Genomic DNA, 18,858 nt, shown 5'->3' with positions numbered 1-18,858 from the left:
CTGGAAAGTTAAGTCACCTCATCATTCCAGATCTAGAGACCAACATCCATTTTCACACTGCAAGTCACATCAACAGCTACAATGAAACAGGAAAAAGGAATGTTCAGAGCCATCTACCTACACAGAACTCAATTCCATTCCATAATCATGGACTGACACATTATATATGCAAGCTCCAGCATCAGAAGTATAGGGACTGGGAATTCCCTGGGCGGTCCAGTGGTTAGGACTTCTCGCTCTCACAGCTGAGGGCCCAAGTTCAATCCCTGGTTTGGGAACTAAGATCCCACAAACCACGCGGCCAGTTGGGGGGAAAAAAAAAGGAAGTAGTATGGGGGCAACAGACACACCTGTCCTACAAGTAATCATGGTCTCACAGGGAGCTAACAGGGAGTCAAGACAGGGTGTGGTCAATATTTTCTATTTCTCTACGCTTCCTTAGAATCTTTATATCCACATTTCTACAGAGTTCTAATTAGAGTACCCATACCATCTAAATTTTTTCACTTATTCGATCATAAACCATTTCCATTTTGCAGACTAATCTTTATATTTATCTTTTTATGCAGAATCTTAATATTCAGTTATAAAGATATGTTATAATTTATTTTATTTCAATGGTGGACACAGGTTATTTCTAATTTTCTCTGTTGTAATTACAGAATGTATGATGTTCTGGATGGGCTTTAGTTCAGATATTTTGTTTAATTCTGTCTAAAAATATGTATTCTCATATTTGTCAAAAACATGTGTTCTGAATTTGACTCTCAACACCTATCAAGAACCATGAAAATGTGTGTTGTGTGTGTACCAACAGTTTTACTCTGGGAAATTGACTTAAGGAAACAGTTCAAACAAACAAAAAATGTCTGAGTAATACAATGTTATAATGTTTCTTCATACTTTATTTAAATTCTGGGAATGGTAGCATAACTTTATTTTTTGTAACTAATGCTTTACTTTTTTTTTTTCTTGTTTGCATTTCTATAACCAAATAATTGACATGGAGTTCATTTGGGGTATAAGCTGTAGATCTAAATCAGTTTTCTTTATATTGCACTACAATCATCCCTATTTATTAAATAACATTCACTTTCTTGAAGGAAAAAAAAAAAGACAGGGTGTGGTTGATGCTTTTAACGTGAAGCGGAGCACATTAAACACATGGAGAAACCAAAAGGAAAGCTTACTGCCAGCAGAGGGCACCGTGTGGAAAAACAGAATATGATGGAAGGTATGGAACCATTTTACATGCAATTTCAAGGGTTTACAGATGCCTTTAAGCTCAATTCGGAGTCTTCTCTAGGGCTCATGGCCCTGAGAATAAAATGCCCAGATCTAATCTACCTTGCCTGCCTTGTTTTCCTGATGGGGAAACAAAAATTCAGGAGAGGGAAAGCGAGCAGCTTAGGGTCACTCCCAGGCAGGTCTCTCAATTCCTAGTCTCAGTGTTTTTTTCCTTTATTTTAGTTCCACTTCCCTTTCTCACAAAGATGATAACCTCAGAACACCACCTTAAGCAACAGATTGAAGATCAGGGGGTGAGATTCATCTGCCAGAAAGCCCCCCTCCCCTCCGTATGCATAGAAACTTAGCCTTGAGGCAGTACCCCGCCGCCACCCCCCCCCCCCCCCCCCCCAGTCCTGTCCACTCCCAAACCCCGTGACCTCCTGACATAACCTTCTGGGTATCTCCCTGGCTCCAAGGACATTCAGTGTGACCCCACTGCCTAAAAACAAACTGCCAGGTCTTAGCATTAAAAGAATCTTCCATTATATGGCCCCAATATGCCTTTCAAGACTTCTTTTCCATAATCCTCCCCGCACACTCTCTCCTCTAACCCAATGCAACGAACACCAGACTCCCTACCTCTTCACTTCTGCTCATACTAGTCCTTGAGTATATGGCATGCCTTCCCCTTCCACCCACATCCTGCACATCTTGTGAGGTGCAGCTCAGATCTGGAGTAACCAGGCTCCATCTTGGATCCTGACCTCTTGTTCCGCGTGCCATCCTCTTTCCCGGCAAAGCGGATGAATGAGATCTCTCTTCTTACCCTCATCCTAGTCATTCTGTTCCCTGCCTTAGGTGCTACATCTTTCTGTTCACTTAAAAAAATTCACATGTGGAAATTAAGAGGCCCTCTGAAACTGCCTATTTTCCCTGGTTCTAATAAACCAACAAACAACAGAAAAAAACAAGCCCTAAGGAGCCAAGTGGAATGTGTTTTACTATCCAAATAGTTTGGTCCAACTTCAGGGAGGAGGCCTGCCAACCACTGCTAGAAGTAAAGCTTTGTGGTTGGCCAAATGCTCTGCAAGAAACCTGAGAAGCAGTTATCTCATCTACAAAGTCCTGGGGTTGGCACTCTGTATTTACCAAAATTCTATTTACAGGCCCTTCACCAGCCTCAGAGCCAGAAGGATGTAACCCTTCCACCCCTCTCTTCTTCAGAATCCTCTTTAAGGCCTGTGTTGGCTTCCCCCCGGCACTCCCGTGAATGAAATCTTGGTCCACTGAGCTAGAAGGTTCTCAGAGATCAAGGTATCTGGTCAGCCCCCTCACCTTGGCAAAGAGGACAAGGAAGCCCAGAAAGAAGGCACTTGCCCAGGTTCAGAACCTGTAACTTGGTTCCAGTTCAGGTGCTAACTACTATTGTGTACTAAGAAATCCTTTTATTTCTCCTGAAGCAGGTCTGCTAACAGAACCCAATCCAAGGCTGCGGGGTGTGTTTGGGGAAGAGGAACTCACGAGAACCTTGGTGGTTTTCTCAGTCCGGTCTTTGGCAAGGTTAAAACCACAGCTGGGACAAATCCGCGGTTTATGCCGATTGGTGTAGACATAGCTACAAGAGGGATTCTTGCACTTTCCCCGACCTCTTGATGTAGCCAGGCCCAAATCCTAAAAAAGTAAGACTGTAGTTCAATTCTACAAGTCAACTTACACCTGGGCAGAGCCAAGAATCAGGATGACCTGCTATTGGTAAAACAGAGAGGGCAATCACAAAACCAGATTTAGACTAACTCTCCAAGAGCCTTGAAGCAAGATACTTTTTCTGCAGCTATCCCCTTTCAGTCTTAATACAGCCTAAATAATTTTGACAAGTCCTTCCCTATCTGTGAAACAAGTGAGTTGAATCTCAAAGGTCAGAAATTCAAATGCCTTCAGGGTCCAGGCAATCAGCAGAGTGAAACAGGCCTGTTCTAACAGAGTGCCAGAGACTGTGGTGAACCGAAGATTTCAAGCTCCAATAAAGATAAATTGTGACTTCTCGACTGTTTAAGCTCAAACCTCTGGCATCTAGACTCCTACGACAAGCTGCAGTCTAATCAGCCGAAGAGAAGGTCCTGGGCAGTTCCCACCAGATGGTATCCCTAGTGGCCTCTCATAGCCAAACGGAAGAGGTAGTGAAGGGATGGATGGCATGGAGAAGGTAGTAATTAGGTCTTTAGAAAAAGAAGCCTGAGCAGCTCTCTAGGATAAGAGAGACACTCTCCCCAAGATCAGGCCAGATGAGGCACTGACCCACCATACTATGCACTGTCTTGTTCCTACTGAATCCTAGCACAGGGCATGGCACAGAGCAGGTGCTCAATAAAGTTTCTGAATTTTTAAAAATCTAGCTGTTTTCTCAAGATCTGTGTACCTTACTCATCCAGGGAAACTGCCAAATGATACCTGGCTGATTGGTACCTTAAGGATCAACAAAATTAGAGAATGTTGAGCAAGAGAAGCCCTAACACGCTTTCTAAACCAACAGAGTATTTTACAGACAGTGAAAACTGAGGACCAGAGAAGGAAAGAGCCTTGCTCAAGGTTAGATGGCATGCTAGCAGCAGAGCCAGAACCACTTTTGGACTAGGTCTTTCGACACCCAGTGCTTATTCCACTGCTCTAGGCTGCTTACCCTGCAAAAGGACGACCCCAGAGTCACACATTCATTTATTGGGATGTTAACATGTGTTATGTTAAAAATTAAAGTGGGGGAGGGAAAACCTTGGTGACAAACACGAGGCTAAACAAAATAAGTTGCTTTACTAAAAGCACTTCTCAAACCCTTTCAGATACTAGTACTGAATGTGACTCTGTTTTAGGGAGGAAAAAAGTACATTTCTCAAACTTATATGTAGACCACACTTTTGAGGCTAAAAGGTCCAAAGACTGCTGAATGTTGAAGCTAGACTGGATTCTCATCTCCAGCTACTCTCAAAAGAAATATCCTGGTCTCAGCTGGCCTACACTTCATGGATCTCACCTGGGAAAAACAACAAACCTAGATGATTCACCCAGTAGCTATCATTTGTACCAATGACAGGATCTTCAGAATCTATGATCTATCCCTCACCCTACTCTCACTCCCAAGTACCACTCCCCACCCACCTCAGACTCCTACTCACCCTCAACCACACAATCAAACCACCTCTATGTCAACCCATCACCTGTCTGCACTTACCAGTGTGACGGTGCAGCTATACTTATATGGAGGAAACATATCAGGCTTGACCTCTACAACTTTCACCTGAGATGTCCTGTTGGCTGGGCCATTTGGTAGCTGTAGATCAAAACAAATTATTTTAGTGCTTCTGAACCTCAGTCAAACTCCTGAGGTCCTGTGTCCTGAAACAGCTTGAGGAAACAGTTGCCCAGGCATTTGTAGAGCTATGCTCCAAATGAGCCCTCTGAAATGCTAGTCAGCGGTCACCAGCCCACCAAAGGTTGAGTGTCACTTTCAACTCCAGGGGTTCCCACACTCTTTTGCACAACTTCTAACACTGCATATCAGAAACACTATGAGTCAGATTTACAACTACTATCAAGAAAAGCATGTAATAGCTCTATACACAAATATGTGGTTGAATTATGCTGACATAAAGAAGTCTGGGGAATTCCCTGGTGGTCCAGTGGTTAGGACGCCATGCTTCCACTGCTGGGGGTCTGGGTTCAATCCCTGGCCAGGCAACTAAGATCCCACAACTTGCATGGCACAGCCAAAAAAAAAAAAAAAACACAAGAAGTTTGAAAGATTATTCACTAAAATGTCACAGGTTGAGGGGAAAATGAAAATCATGGCTGTTTTCCATTTTACCACTATCTATAAAAATTTTCAAATGTTCTATATGGAATGTAAAAAAGAAAAGATGAAGAAAGCATTCTAAATTAAAAATAATTATTCTGTAATAATGAATTTAAGTTAATTTTCAGAACATAAGATTTCATGTAACTTTTTCATGTAACTTAACTGGTTTAAGACTAGTAAAAGGGTTTATGGCTTTTTAACAAATACCCAATTTGCCAATTAAAAGGAAACTACACAGAAGACTGGGAATTTACACACATGAAGTGAATCAAAGGGCTGGAAATCTAGGAAGCAGCTAAAGCAGACTCGATTACTATCCTTCTATTCCCCAAGATCACACATGCACCCAGTGGTGACACCACATTTGGGTGAAAACAGATCAACCTTCAAAGTAGAAGCTGGCTGACAGCCTTGTTGGGGCAAATTTAGAACTGTCAAACAAAAGCAGTTACCTGACGGAGAGCACATGGCGAGGGAGATGGCAGACTGATATTCCTATTCCAATTTGGTCCATGTCAGGGTTTTCAATTTCAAACTGAGGGGTTGTGAAATTAACTTAATGGGCTGAAACCAGCATTTTGGAAAAAGAAATGGAAAAATGACTGCATAAAATAAGGGCATAGTTTCATTATACTTTTAATGTGTATATATATGTATATATTTACCAGGCTGTGATGTAGAAATGTGTTTGTTACTGACGGTCATGCTCACAAAAGTGCTGATTTAGGGATCTTTGATCATATTCAAGTCACATATGGCGAAAGAAATAAAAAAAAATCTAATAATACATATACTTGAACATATACAATTTTGACACCTGGGAAATCTTTAATAGCTCTATCATTAAATGGAATGAATTGTACTGGTTACAAACCAGTACATGGAGAAAGAGCCATGCTTTTAGGTTTAAAAAATTACATTTAAAAGATAAACACAGACAAATGCAGGAGAGGACTTGGCTGAATGAGCGCACACCAGATCATCAATAACAGTTATTTCTGGGTGGCAGGATCAGAAGAGACTTATTTTCTTTCTGCCTTACCTGAATTTTCTTTATTTTCTACAACAACCATGCATTCATTTTTTCTAAAAAGACATGACAACTAAATGCAGCATCTAATCCTAGATCGGATCCTGTACTAACGTAGAAAATGCTATAAAGGACAAAACTGGGTAAAACGGACGAAGCTAGAATACAAATGATAAAGTATCAATGTTTCAGTAACAGAATATCTCTAGTCTTAGGAAATACACACTGAAGCATTAAAGAGTAAAAGGCCATGTTACTTACCTTTAAATTATGTGTATTTTAAACATACACACACACACAATTGGGAAGACAAATGAGCACAAATGATAATGCAAAATGGGCTAATGTTAACAATAGGTGACTAGGTAAAGAGTGCATGGGTGCTCGTTGTACTACTTTTAGTCTTGCAACTTTTCTTGTTTTAAATTATTTCTAAATAAAAATTTTAAAACATGCATTCATTTTTATAACCAGAAAAAGAAACTAATTAAAAAACAGGTAACTCATTCATGCTAACCCTCCTGCCACAGTTCTACCAGTGTAAGAATAGGCTTTTTGCCTATGGCTTTGAGACACTCAATGGAAGCCCTGTTCTCGGAGAAGCCAGCCCCCCCCACAGATGGCTCCCCCTCTGGGGAAGGGGTCTTACCTTCACCTCACCAGTGCTAGATGGCTGTTGGATGGGCTGGCCCAGCTGCTTCAGCGTGCTTGGCTTCAGGCCACAAGTCCTCACAGAGGGAGTCTTATCTGAGACAACCAGGAGCCAGACTGGTGACTTAAGTGCATTCAGAGTCTCCCTAAGTCTCTCATCTCCATGCTCAACCCCGACTCCTGTCCCCTTCCCTTTAGACAGTCCCTCCTCCCGAGTCTGTCCCAGACCTTACCACTCAGGGGAAAGGCCTGCCTGGCCCTGGGCAGTCCCATGCTGCTGCCTCGACCCACGTTAGCTGGGGCTGGAAGAATTGCTCTCATGGGTCTTGCTGCAGCCAGTAATGAGGGCTTGCCCCGTGCTCTGCCTTTAAGCTCTGAGGCTCTGGGCACAGGAATAAGCAGGTCAACTCTGAAAAAAAAAACAAGAAGCGAACTCTCCTAGACATTCCAGACCAAGGGGAAGAAAACCAAAGTGCAATCTTTATTAGAATAGTGTCCTGGTTAAACTGTCAGGCTTTAGACATTAATGAAACCATTAAATAGCTGTGTAACCCTGCGCAAGAAATCTTACTCTTCTGTTTACCTCGTTTGTAATACGCAATTACATGTACTTCATGGGGTCATTATGAAGATAAAAAAGTGCAAAACAGTGCCTACAGTGAGGGATATCAATAGCTACTGTAGTTATAACATCTAATCTGCCTCTTATCAGCCCAAGTATTTAAAGTGTATCAGTCTCCCACATGAGGGCAGCAGAGAGACCCTGGAGAACAAGGTTCATGTTTTCTTCAACTTTGTAGCTCCAGTGTCGAGCATAAAGCCTGCCCATAGAAGGCCTCAATACACATTTGCTAAAGTGCTTCACCTGCCCAAAAGTGCACGGCTTCATTCTCTAAGGACACGGAACCATCTCAAAGTATATTGTTAAATTTTAAAAGACAAGATGTCAAAGTGTGTATGTTATGCTACCATTTGTGTAAAGAAAGGTGGGGGAAAAATATATATATACACACACACAGCTGACCTTGAACAGCACGTATTAGGGGCACTGACCCCCATGGAGCCAAAAGTCCACTGATAAACTTCACAGCCCTCCATATCCAGGGTTCCACATCTGGCAGATTCAACCAACTGCACACCATGTAGTACTGTATTACATACGTAATGAAAAAAATCCACGTGTAAGTGGACCCACGCAGTTCAAGTCCATGTCTATTCAAGAGTCAACTATGTACGTATATATATATCTGTGTACACACATGTATTTTTTCCCTACCTTTCTTTACACAAATGGTAGCGTAACATACATACTTCGACATCTTGACTTTTAAAATTTAACAATATTAATTATAAACACACATACACTCCTATTTGTTTGCATATACTTAAAATTATCTCTAAAAACACAGAAAGTTGGGAATATTGTCTCTGGGAAATGGGAATGGAGCACTCAAGGATGGGACAGAAAGGACATTTTTTTCAGTATATATTCCTTACACCTTTTCAGTCTGAACTATGTGAATATATTTTCTATTCAACAATAAAAGTTTTTTAATCGTAGTAATATAAACCAGAATTTCTAAACCTTGGCACTACTAACATTTTGGGCCAAATAATTCTCTGTTGCAAGAGGCTGTTTAGCAGCATCCTTGGCCTCTACCCACTTGATGCCAGTAGCACTCCCTCCCCAGTTGTATCAACCAAAAATGTCTCCAAACATTGCCACAATGTCCCCTGGGGCACTGTTCCCCTTTGAGAACCAATGATATAAACAAAAAAGAGCCTTCCATTTTACGACCATAGCTGCCTCTGTAAAGGAGCTACATACATGGAGAATTCAGTCAAGCCTCTAAGGTGAGAAAGCCTTTAAGGACGGAAGGAAACACAGCCCACACTTACGGACCTCTCCTATCTGCAAGGCACTGGGCTGCAAGCTTTACACACAATCTTTTTCAGGCTGTATGGTCAGCCATTGAGGATACGATTTTTTTTTATAACACCCAACTGAAGATTTTTTCAGAGGGGAAAATGGGTATGAAATGACTATGCCCACGGTCAAACAGAAGCCCTGGACAAAGTCACAACCAGAATTTAGTTCTATGACCACCAGGACAGGAATCTTTATTATATAAAGATGTCGTAATAAGGCTTCTCTTTCCAAATGTAGTATCCAGAATTGGATGCTAGGTTTGTAACATTGCCCACAGCCTGTACCAACAAGACTCTGTAATAACTGCTTTAGGGAGACTGACAAGAAGAGATGTATAAGGAACGGGACAGCAGTGAATAGACAGCAGAGTGTAGGAGGAAAAGCAAATCAACGTCTCTAGGCCTCAGCTTCTGTATCTCTAAAATAGAAACCATGAATTGGGCTCTGCTATCTCTCTCAAGAATGCTGTAAGGACATGGGACAAAATAAACGTAGGGCACTTCACAAGCTGCTGTTCTAAACACAATGCTGTAATTATATATTACACACTGGGGGACTTCCCTGGTGGTCCAGTGGTTAAGAATCCATCTTGCAATGCAGGGGACGCCGGTTCGACCCCTGGTCAGGGAACTAAGATTCCCACATGCCGCGGGGCAACTAAGCTCACACACCACAACTACAGAGCCCGCGTGCCACAACTGCAGAGCCCACGTGCTCTGGAGCCTGCGCGCCACAACTAGAGAGCTCGCATGCTGCAACCACTGAGCCTGCAAGCCCTGAAGCTCGCACGCCACAACTAGAAAGAAGCCAGCGCACAGCAAAGAAGAGCCCACACGCCACAACAAAAGATCCCAACATGCCGCAACTAAGATCCGACGCAACCAAAAAATAATAAACAAATAAATATATAAATATTTTTTAAAATGGGGGAAAAAAATAAACACATTGGGTTACCCTGTAGGCTTTTTAGGAGCAGGGAGTGAATTGGAGGTGCTGGTCCCCTCAGCTGGTGGTGGCATGTCTAGTCCAGGAGTGTCATTCTCAGCTGTCCCCAGAGAGACCTCACGCTGCACACCACTCTTGACCACTGGCTTCTTAATGACTGCTGTACCACGATTCCCAGGAGTTTCCTTGACCAAAACATGGGCATCTGAGATGATCACTTCCTCCCACTCATTCTCCTCACCCACGTCTCTTTGAGGAGCTATACTTAGGAGCTGGCTTACAGCTTCTGAGTTCTCCAGAGTCAGTTTGGAAGAGTTTTCCTTAGCAGAATTTTGCTCGGAGGTGAGAGGCTGCTGATTTCTTTTAACCACAGAGCCTTTGGAGGAGACTCCAGAAGTCAATTCCACTTTGACTTTGGCTGGCTTTTCCTAGGAAAAAAAAAGAAAACCTTTCATGCGTATAGCATTTTACAGTTGACAACACACTTACAAATATTCTCTCATTTGATCCTTGTAACAATAATGTATGAGTAACATATAAGAAGCTGAGGCTGAGAAAGGAAGAGGCTGACTTCAGGTCCCAAGTATAAAACTGGCCTGAATCTAAGTCTTCTGATTCCAGTTCCCTTTCACCACAGTATTCAATGTCCGAGTTAGGATAAGCCTATTCTAATAAATTTCTTAACGACATGTTTCTTCAGGTTTCAGCGAACAAATGCTGGCATTTTTTTTACCTCAACCTTTGATTGTTCAAGGCCTTCTCCTTTATGTCTACAAAGAGGCTGACATACTGCCATATTGGGCCTAGAAGTATTAAGTTGTTCATCTTGGTGGTCCCTTTATGAGACTCACTTAATCACAATGTGGTCACAATCTCGCATAGACTGAATGCTTCCAACTCCACTGGGGAAAACTCTTATCTTTTGTCCCAGATTCTTTCAGGTTGAGTCCTAAAAGTAAGCGTAAGGCTGATTTACACATACACCACGAACTTCTCACTGGGTCAAATCAGATCACACACATTAATTACATGCTAGAAAAGGTTCAGACTCACTAAAAATACCAGCTGCTGCTATCTCAGACAGACCCGAGTTTTATATACATATATGTACACACGAACACTTAAAAAAATTTAACAGTGAACTTTCCTGGTGGTGCAGTGGTTAGGAATCCGCCTGCCAATGCAGGGGACACGGGTTCAATCCCTGGTCTGGGAAGATCCCACGTGCCACAGAGCAACTAAGCCCGAGGGCCACAACTACTAAGCTTGCACGCTAGAGCCCGCGGGCTCTAGGGCCCCCGTGCCACAACTACTGAGCCCACATGCTGCAACTACTGAAGCCCGTGTGCCTAGAACCCGTACTCCACAACAAAAGAAGCCACCGCAATGAGAAGCCCGCGTGCCGCAACGAAGAGCAGCCCCCGCTCACCGCAACTAGAGGAAGACCACACGCAGCAACAAAGACCCAACGTGGCCAAAAAAAAAAAAATTTAACAGTGGTCATCTCTGTGGTAGGTCTCAAAGGTTTTTTCCTTCCACGTGAATAGTGAAAGGCACTATAAACTAGGAGACAAAACACAAAAGCACTCTGTCTAGGCTCTGCTTCAACCTAATTGCTTATGTCACCTAAGGCAAGCTTCATCTGATTCCTCATTTCCCATTATGGAATAAGAGAGCTCTGTGTTTGTCAACAGCAGCAAGATAGCCTTTTGGGTGGCCCGGCTCTTCATGATGGAGGGGCAGGACCCCCCTGCACTTCACAGGAAATTTAGCATCTGTGGCCAATGCCATTAAATTTCAGTATTATCTCCCAGTCACTGACTACCAAAAACCCCTTACATTTCAAAAGTCCCTCTGGGCAACACAGTGCCTCTGGTTAAGAATCAATATAGACGACCTTAAGAAATCTCCAATAAAGCATTCTCAGATTCTAACACACAATTACAAACCATGAGGACAAGAAAAATTCCAAATAAACCGTACTGAGCTTACTGACTGCTAAAGAAGGAAGAGTCAGCAGAAAAACAGGAGACAAGATAAACTAAAATCCTGAGATGAGATCTTTGAGCAAAACACTGCCCACTAAGTAGGCTATAGACAAAAATTCTTTGCAGGAAGACTGGATAATTTAAGCAATCAGAGCAAAAAACTCTAGCTGGTGATCTCACATTTCCTTAACTCAGCCTACCCTTTTTAGATGTCACTTTCTTTCAAGATAGAAGGCAAATACTACCAGTTCCTCGATCAGAGACCTCAATTACTGCTATCAGAGAGCCCATAGTAATGAGGCCTTGAGCTAAAGAGCCTTATATACCATCTTTTGTTCCATCCAACTCACTGGGAACTGTGCCACATGTTTCTTGGGCTAATTTTAGCCAGTATGAACTCCAGAACAATATAAGAAAAGGTGAGTCATTTCCTGACTGGCATGGACACATTTGGAGCTTTTAGAAACTATTTATAATTGCTCTTTCAAAAATCAGAACTCAGGAAATCTTAAGATTCTGCAGGTAAACAGCACAGCAATGCCTGAAAAGTGTGGTTTAGTGGAAAAGGCGACAGCATAATTAGCAATGTGAATGTAACAAGTCACTTCTCCTGAATCTATTTTTCCTTAGCTGGAAATTTGGGAGTTGAGCTAGCTGATAACCAAGTCACCTTTATCTCTAAAATTTTAAGTGCATTGATGCTACATTGTTACCCTTTTTCTTCTCACACTCACTTATTCTGTTCCTATGAGATTTTGAAATCACAGTATCTGGTCTTTACATGGTAATTCTTGCAAAAACCTTTGGGAAAAATATTCTGACTTAGCAAGTGAAGACGGGACAAGTAGCTAAGAAAAAAATTGTTTTCATGTCATGAGTTTGATCTCAAGAAGAGAATGGCTCAGAAGTTATTCAATCAAAGGGGGAAAAAAAGACAAAATGAAAAAGGAAAGAAAACCAAAGTAAAAACAGAATCTGAAGCAGACTAGGCACAGGATCGGTTACACTCTTTCATGCAAAAGCACAGGAAATAAGGTCATTTGACAGACCTGCTGTGCATCAATGAAGAAGGACCAAGGAGGAGTCCAACAACTATCCAATTCAATCTTCCTACTGCAGCTGGGGAAGTACATTTTGGGAGAATAATTAGGGTGGGAATAAATGAAATGGCTTCACAGTGCACACAAAAAACTCCACAAGGCCCTAGGTACTTCCTGCCCCTTGAAATGTTAATTGTTTCTACTGTTGCTGTTAATATTAATTATACTGTTGCCAACAATGGGAGCAGTGAAGCCCTACTGAGGATTGAATATTCAATACACTAGGAATGTGCCATCCACTTCGCACGGATCATTTCATCTGACCCCTCCAATAACCCTAATGAGGTAGGCACTATTGTTAACTTCCATTTACAAATGAAAGGAAGCCTAAATCAAGAACGGAGACATAAAATGACTTGCCCAGGGTTACAAAACTAAATACTTGGGAAGTAGGGGTTTGAACTGAGGAAGCTGACTCCAGAATTGTATTCTCAATTCTGCCTCCGAAATTGGTGCTATCCTGAACTCCAACACTCAGCCAGAGGGCAAAAGTCACCACCCCAGTAATTCTCCGAGAGATGTTCTGTGGAAACTGTCCAAAGGAACTTAAGTATGCTGCTATTTAAGTTTTCTATACAGAAATGAGTTTGGACCATGAGTCAAACACGTGATGAACACAATCCTAACCTAAGCTATTTTCACAAAAACAACGCTTTCTTTCCCCTTCCATCTACCCAAATTCTACTGATCTTTCCAAACCATCTCCTCTATTAAACCACCTCTGGCTATTCTAGTCCTTTTGTCCCTAAATAATTTATATCAAAAATATGGCAAGGGCTTCCCTGGTGGCACAGTGGTTGAGAATCTGCCTGCCAATGCAGGGGACACGGGTTCGAGCCCTGGTCTGGGAAGATCCCACATGCCGCGGAGCAACTAGGCCCGTGACCCACAATTACTGAGCCCGCGCGTCTGGAGCCCGTGCTCCGCAACAAGAGAGGCCATGATAATGAGAGGCCCATGCACCGCAATGAAGAGTGGCCCCCACTTGCGGAAACTAGAGAAAGCCCTCGCACAGAAACGAAGACCCAACACAGCCATAAATAAAATAAATAAATAAATAAATAAACCCAAAAAAAGTTTAAAAAAAAAAAATGTGGCAAGTGTGTATGATTCACATAGTCAGTGCCAAGCAGACAACAGGTAACAAACATGTGCTGAACTGAACGTCACAGGGGCTCAGCTCTAACGCTCATTTATTTACTGAGCATCATTTATTTGGAGACAGAGGTATACATCTGGAACATTAAGCTATGGCAGACCTTGAATATCGGGTTAAAGACCTCCACTTTTAATAGGAGCTATATGAAACTAAAAGGACTCTGAGCTAGGGAATGAGAGGTGTGCTGTGCGTGTGAATAGCTAAGCAGTCAGTGTGGAAGGCGGATTGTTAAAAATGTAACCCAAACAAGAAATGAATGATTTAACATGGTGTAGTCATTCATGGAAAACTATGAAGCAATTAAAGATAATGTTTTTGAAGAATATTTAATGGCATGATATGTTAAAGGAAAAAAGGCAAGATACAGAACTTGTATATCCACAGAAAAAGACTGGAAGAAAATATACTGAAATCTTAACAATAGCTTTTCTTTGGATGGTATGAGATTACGGATAACATTTTATACTTTCTTTTTAAAAAGAAAGAAACTGACTTATTTGTATCATCAGAAAATTAAATGAATATTAATTTAAGTCATCTGTTCTTAAAGGGAATAATAAGCCTACTTTGTGGGGTTTCCAAAACAGTGATGGCCAATGAACTTTACCTTTGGGATCCACTTCCCTCCTAGGAAGTTACCACAGGTAGGGCACTTAGGTGGTTTGTGCCTGGTGACATATGTGAAGGAGCAGCCTGGGCTGGTGCATGTCCCATGGCCCCGTCGGGTGTACGTAGTAGTCTGCGTTTAAAAAAAAATAAAAAAGAGCAAGTCAGAATCAACACCACAGTCTAATCTCTGTCAGATCCTGATGACCATTATAACCACAACAATGCCAGGAGGATACCAGCTTGCAGAAGGTTAGCCAATTCATGGTATCTTAAAAGGTCAGAGTTGGAAAGGTCCTAAGATACAACTAACTAGTTCAGTTTTTAGAAATGGAGAAAGTGAATTCAAATGAAGAAAGACAGCTGCCCAAGGTTACAGAATTAGGTACCAGAAGTATAAAGGTAAGAAGAGTAGCAATTAATTAAGCAAAGTACCACACAGTGCTAAACACTCTACCAATATCTCATTTAATGTTCTCAGCAATGCTATGAAGTATTATTACTACTGAGGTTCAGAGTAGTTAAATGCTTTGCCTCAAATCATGTAGTGACTCAAGGACAGAACTAGACCTAGAAGACAGATCTTATTGATTCCTGGTCAAGATTCCTTCCATGCATCCTGCTGCACCCTCTGGCTCTCAATACTTCAAAGAATTTGCTTCTTCATTCTTGTTAGTTAAAAATCAGAGAACCTAGGACCTAGAGTTCAAAGATATAAAAACAGTCCAGTCACTAAAAAAATGAGAGGGAACTCCAGGTCCTCTGACACTCAACAGAATTTGATCATCTGCATACAAATATATTCAGCCACTGGCTTGCACCATCTCCGATGATTTCCCTTTGAACAGAATGCATTACATTTCAGCTACAAATAGAAATTAGCCACACTCCATTTCTTGATTAATGCTGGAAAGAAAACATTTCCCTGTCAGATTTGTTCTGTCACTTATGGTTTACTCAGCTACTAATCCCAGCCTCCCTAGCCTGGCCAGAAAGCAAAAACTTCCCTTGGGAAACACCAAGCTTCCTCTAGGCTACCTCTGGCCAGAACACCTAAGGAAAAGGTGATTATGACAGTGAGAGCAGGTCAAAGATGAGTGTGAAGTTGTGTGGCACCAAGGAAAGAGACCAGGGTTTGGGTTCCAATTTTGTCACTGACATACTGAATGACCTGGAGGTAAGTCATCTTAGCTCTTGGGCCCTTGGTTTCCTCTTCTGTAAAATCACCTGCCCTTTCTGCTTAATGGATATATCTTGAGGAGCAAAAAGTCTGTGAGACTATTATTAATGGGTACAACATTATATCTTATCTTTTCTCAGACTGTGGCCCCACATGGAATATTCATTCTGAATACACCCTCAGAGCAAAGTTAGTGCTATAAATAAATTACCATGAATTTGGAAATACTCCTGAACAGCAACTTACAGAAATGACTTTAGGAAATAATGCTAGTGTTCAAGGCTGATGCTGCCTTCTTAAGTATTTCTAGAAAAGCTTGGCTGAAACTTTATTAAACCATGAAAGAATATAAATTTCCTGAACAGGAAAGGCTCAGGAAAAATAATTAGTTTACTACAACTTTCTTATCGAAGAAAGTATTGTTTATCCACAGCAGGGGTTTTAGAGGATAAGACAGACTGTGACAAGTTAAAGGTATGTACTATTAATCCTAAAAGAAACCAATACAATAACCAAGACAAAGTTAATAGCTCATAGGCCAACAAAGGAGATAGAATGGATTCATAAAATATACTTAATTATTTCAAAAGAAAGTACAACAAAACAGAGAGGACCAAAACAACAACAATAACAACAAATAGTAAGAGGACTGATTTAAACCAAACCATATTAATGATCACATTAAATACATAGGGCCTAAATACTATAATTAAAAGGCAGAGATCATCAGATAGGTCTTGCTCTTAGAGCCAAACTATATGCTGCCTACCAAAAAAGGTACTTGAAATACAAAGGTACAAACAGGTAAAAGGATGGAAAAAGATATACCTTGTTAATAACAATAATCAAAAGAAAGGGTGATATCAGAACTAAGTAAATTTCATAGGCAAGAATACTGCCAGAGATAAAGGTCATTTCATAATGAAGAAGCGTTCAGTTTACCCAGAAGACGTAACAATCCTAAACGTTTGTGTACTTAATAATAGTCAAAATACATGACACAAAAACTAACAGAACTGCAAAAAGAAACAGATAAATCTACAATGACAGATGAATGCTTTCTCTCAATAACTGACAGAAACAGTAGACAGAAAATCAGTAAGGATACAAAATCAATAAGGAACACTATCAATCAACTCAACCTAATCTGAAATGTATAGAACACTCCACCCAACAGCAGGAATACATATTTTTTTCAAGTGCACATAGAACATTTATCAAGACAATCCATATTCTGAGCCATAAAATAAACTGCAATCAATTTAAAAGGATTCAGATCTTATAAACTACAAAGTTCTAACCACAATGGAATCAAATCAGAAATTGATAAAGACAGACACATGGAAAATCCCAAATATCTGTTAAATAATTAAGTAACTCATGGGTCAAAGAAGTAAGTTAGAAAGTACTTTGAACTGAATGAAAATGAAAATGCACCGTTATCAAAATTTGTGGGATGGGCTTCCCTAGTGGCACAGTGGTTAAGAATCCGCCTGCCGGGGCTTCCTTTGGTGGCGCAGTGGTTGAGAGTCTGCCTGCCAGTGCAGGGGACACGGGTTCGCGCCCTGGTCTGGGAGGATCCCACATGCCGCAGAGCAACTGGGCCCGTGAGCCACAATCACTGAGCCTGCGCGTCTGGAGACTGTGCTCCGCAACAAGAGAGGCCGCGATAGTGAGAGGCACGCACACCGCGATGAAGAGTGGCCCCCACTTGCCGCAACTAGAGAAAGCCCTCGCACAGAGACGAAGACCCAACGCAGCCAAAAATAAATAAATAAATAAAATTAAAAAAAAAAAAAAAAGAGTCAATTTGTATTTGTAACCTAAAATATTAAAAAAAAAAAAAAAAAAGAATCCGCCTGCCAATGCAGGGGACACGGGTTGAAGCCCTGGTCCGGGAAGATCCCACATGCCGCGGAGCAACTAAGCCCGTGTGCCACAACTGCTCAGCCTGCGCTCTAGAGTCACAAGCCACAACTACTGAGCCTGTGTGCCACAACTACTGAAACCCACACACCTAGAGCCTGTGCTCTGCAGCTAGGGAAGACACTGCAATGAGAAGTCTGAGCACCACAGCAAAGAGTAGCCCCTGCTCCCTGCAACTAGAGAAAGCCCCACGCGGCAACGAAGACCCAATGCAACCAAAAATAAATAAATAAAATAAACAAATTTATTAAAAAAAGGTCAGAGATGGAAAGGTCCTAAGATACAACTAACTAGTTCAGTTTTGTGGGATGCCACTAAAGCAGTGCTTAGAGGGAAATTAAGCACTAAGCAGCTATATTACAAAAGAAGCTCTCAAATCAATGACCTCAGCTTCTACCTTAAGAAACTAGAAAAGACCAAATTAAACCCAAAGTAAGCAGAAGAATGACAGAAATGAATGAAACAGAAAGCAGAAAAACAATAGAGAAAATCAATGAAACCAAAACCTTGTTCTCTGAGAGCAATAAAATCAGTAACCTCTAGCCAAGCTTATCAGGAAAAAAGAAAGAAGACTCAAATTACCAGTATCAGTAATGGAGAAGTAAAATCACTACAAATTCTATAGATATTGAAAGGATAAAAATTCCACAAAACTTTAAACATAGAATTACCACATGATCCAGCAATTCTACTCTTAAGGTATATACCCAAAAGAATTGAAAGCAGGGACTCAGACATTTGTACACCAAAGCTCATAGTAGCACTGTTCACAATAGTCAAAAGGTACAAACAAACCAAATGTCCATCAATGTTTATGAATAGATTAAAAAAAATAGTACACATGCAATGGAATATTATTCAGCCACAAAAAGGAATGAAATTCTGATACATGCTACAAGATAGATGAACTTGAAAACATTATCCTAAGTGAAAAAGTCAGAACAAAAAGGAAATATTTGCATGTTTCCACTTACTTGAGGTACCTAGAACACACAAATACTAAGACAGAAAGTAAAATAGCGATTACCAAGGCTTGGGGTGGGGAATGGGGAGTAACTGTTTAATAGATACAGAGTTTCTGTTTGGGAAGATGAAAAAGTTCTGAAAATGGATAATGGTAATGATTGCACAACACTGTAAATATATTTAACAGCACTTGAATTGTACACTTAAAATTGATTAAAATGGTAAACTTCATGTTATGTATATTTTACCACAGCTTTTTAAAAAAAGAATAAGGGAATGTTTTGAACAATTTTATGTCAA

General features: G+C 41.1%; 1 protein-coding gene across 7 annotated transcripts in view; it reads right to left on the bottom strand.

The window, feature by feature from the left end:
• The window catches only part of HMGXB3 (HMG-box containing 3), a 92,020-nt gene that overhangs the window by 32,151 nt on the left and 41,011 nt on the right, over positions 1-18,858 (bottom strand). For 4 of the 7 annotated variants that reach the window (XM_036845447.1, XM_036845452.1, XM_036845446.1 and 1 more), the window contains 6 exons: positions 14,488-14,619; positions 9,643-10,061; positions 6,992-7,167; positions 6,757-6,854; positions 4,454-4,552; positions 2,752-2,901 (listed from right to left, as the gene is read on the bottom strand). In XM_036845447.1, coding sequence (XP_036701342.1) covers positions 2,752-2,901; positions 4,454-4,552; positions 6,757-6,854; positions 6,992-7,167; positions 9,643-10,061; positions 14,488-14,619 — 1,074 coding nt within the window. The remainder of the gene's footprint in view (positions 1-2,751; positions 2,902-4,453; positions 4,553-6,756; positions 6,855-6,991; positions 7,168-9,642; positions 10,062-14,487; positions 14,620-18,858) is intronic. The other 3 variants (XM_036845449.1, XM_036845448.1, XM_036845450.1) reach the window with 3 other exon arrangements.

Source organism: Balaenoptera musculus, chromosome 3 (assembly GCF_009873245.2).
Source record: "Balaenoptera musculus isolate JJ_BM4_2016_0621 chromosome 3, mBalMus1.pri.v3, whole genome shotgun sequence".
Taxonomy (NCBI): Eukaryota; Metazoa; Chordata; class Mammalia; order Artiodactyla; family Balaenopteridae; genus Balaenoptera; species Balaenoptera musculus.
This window is presented reverse-complemented; position numbering and strand designations above follow the sequence as displayed.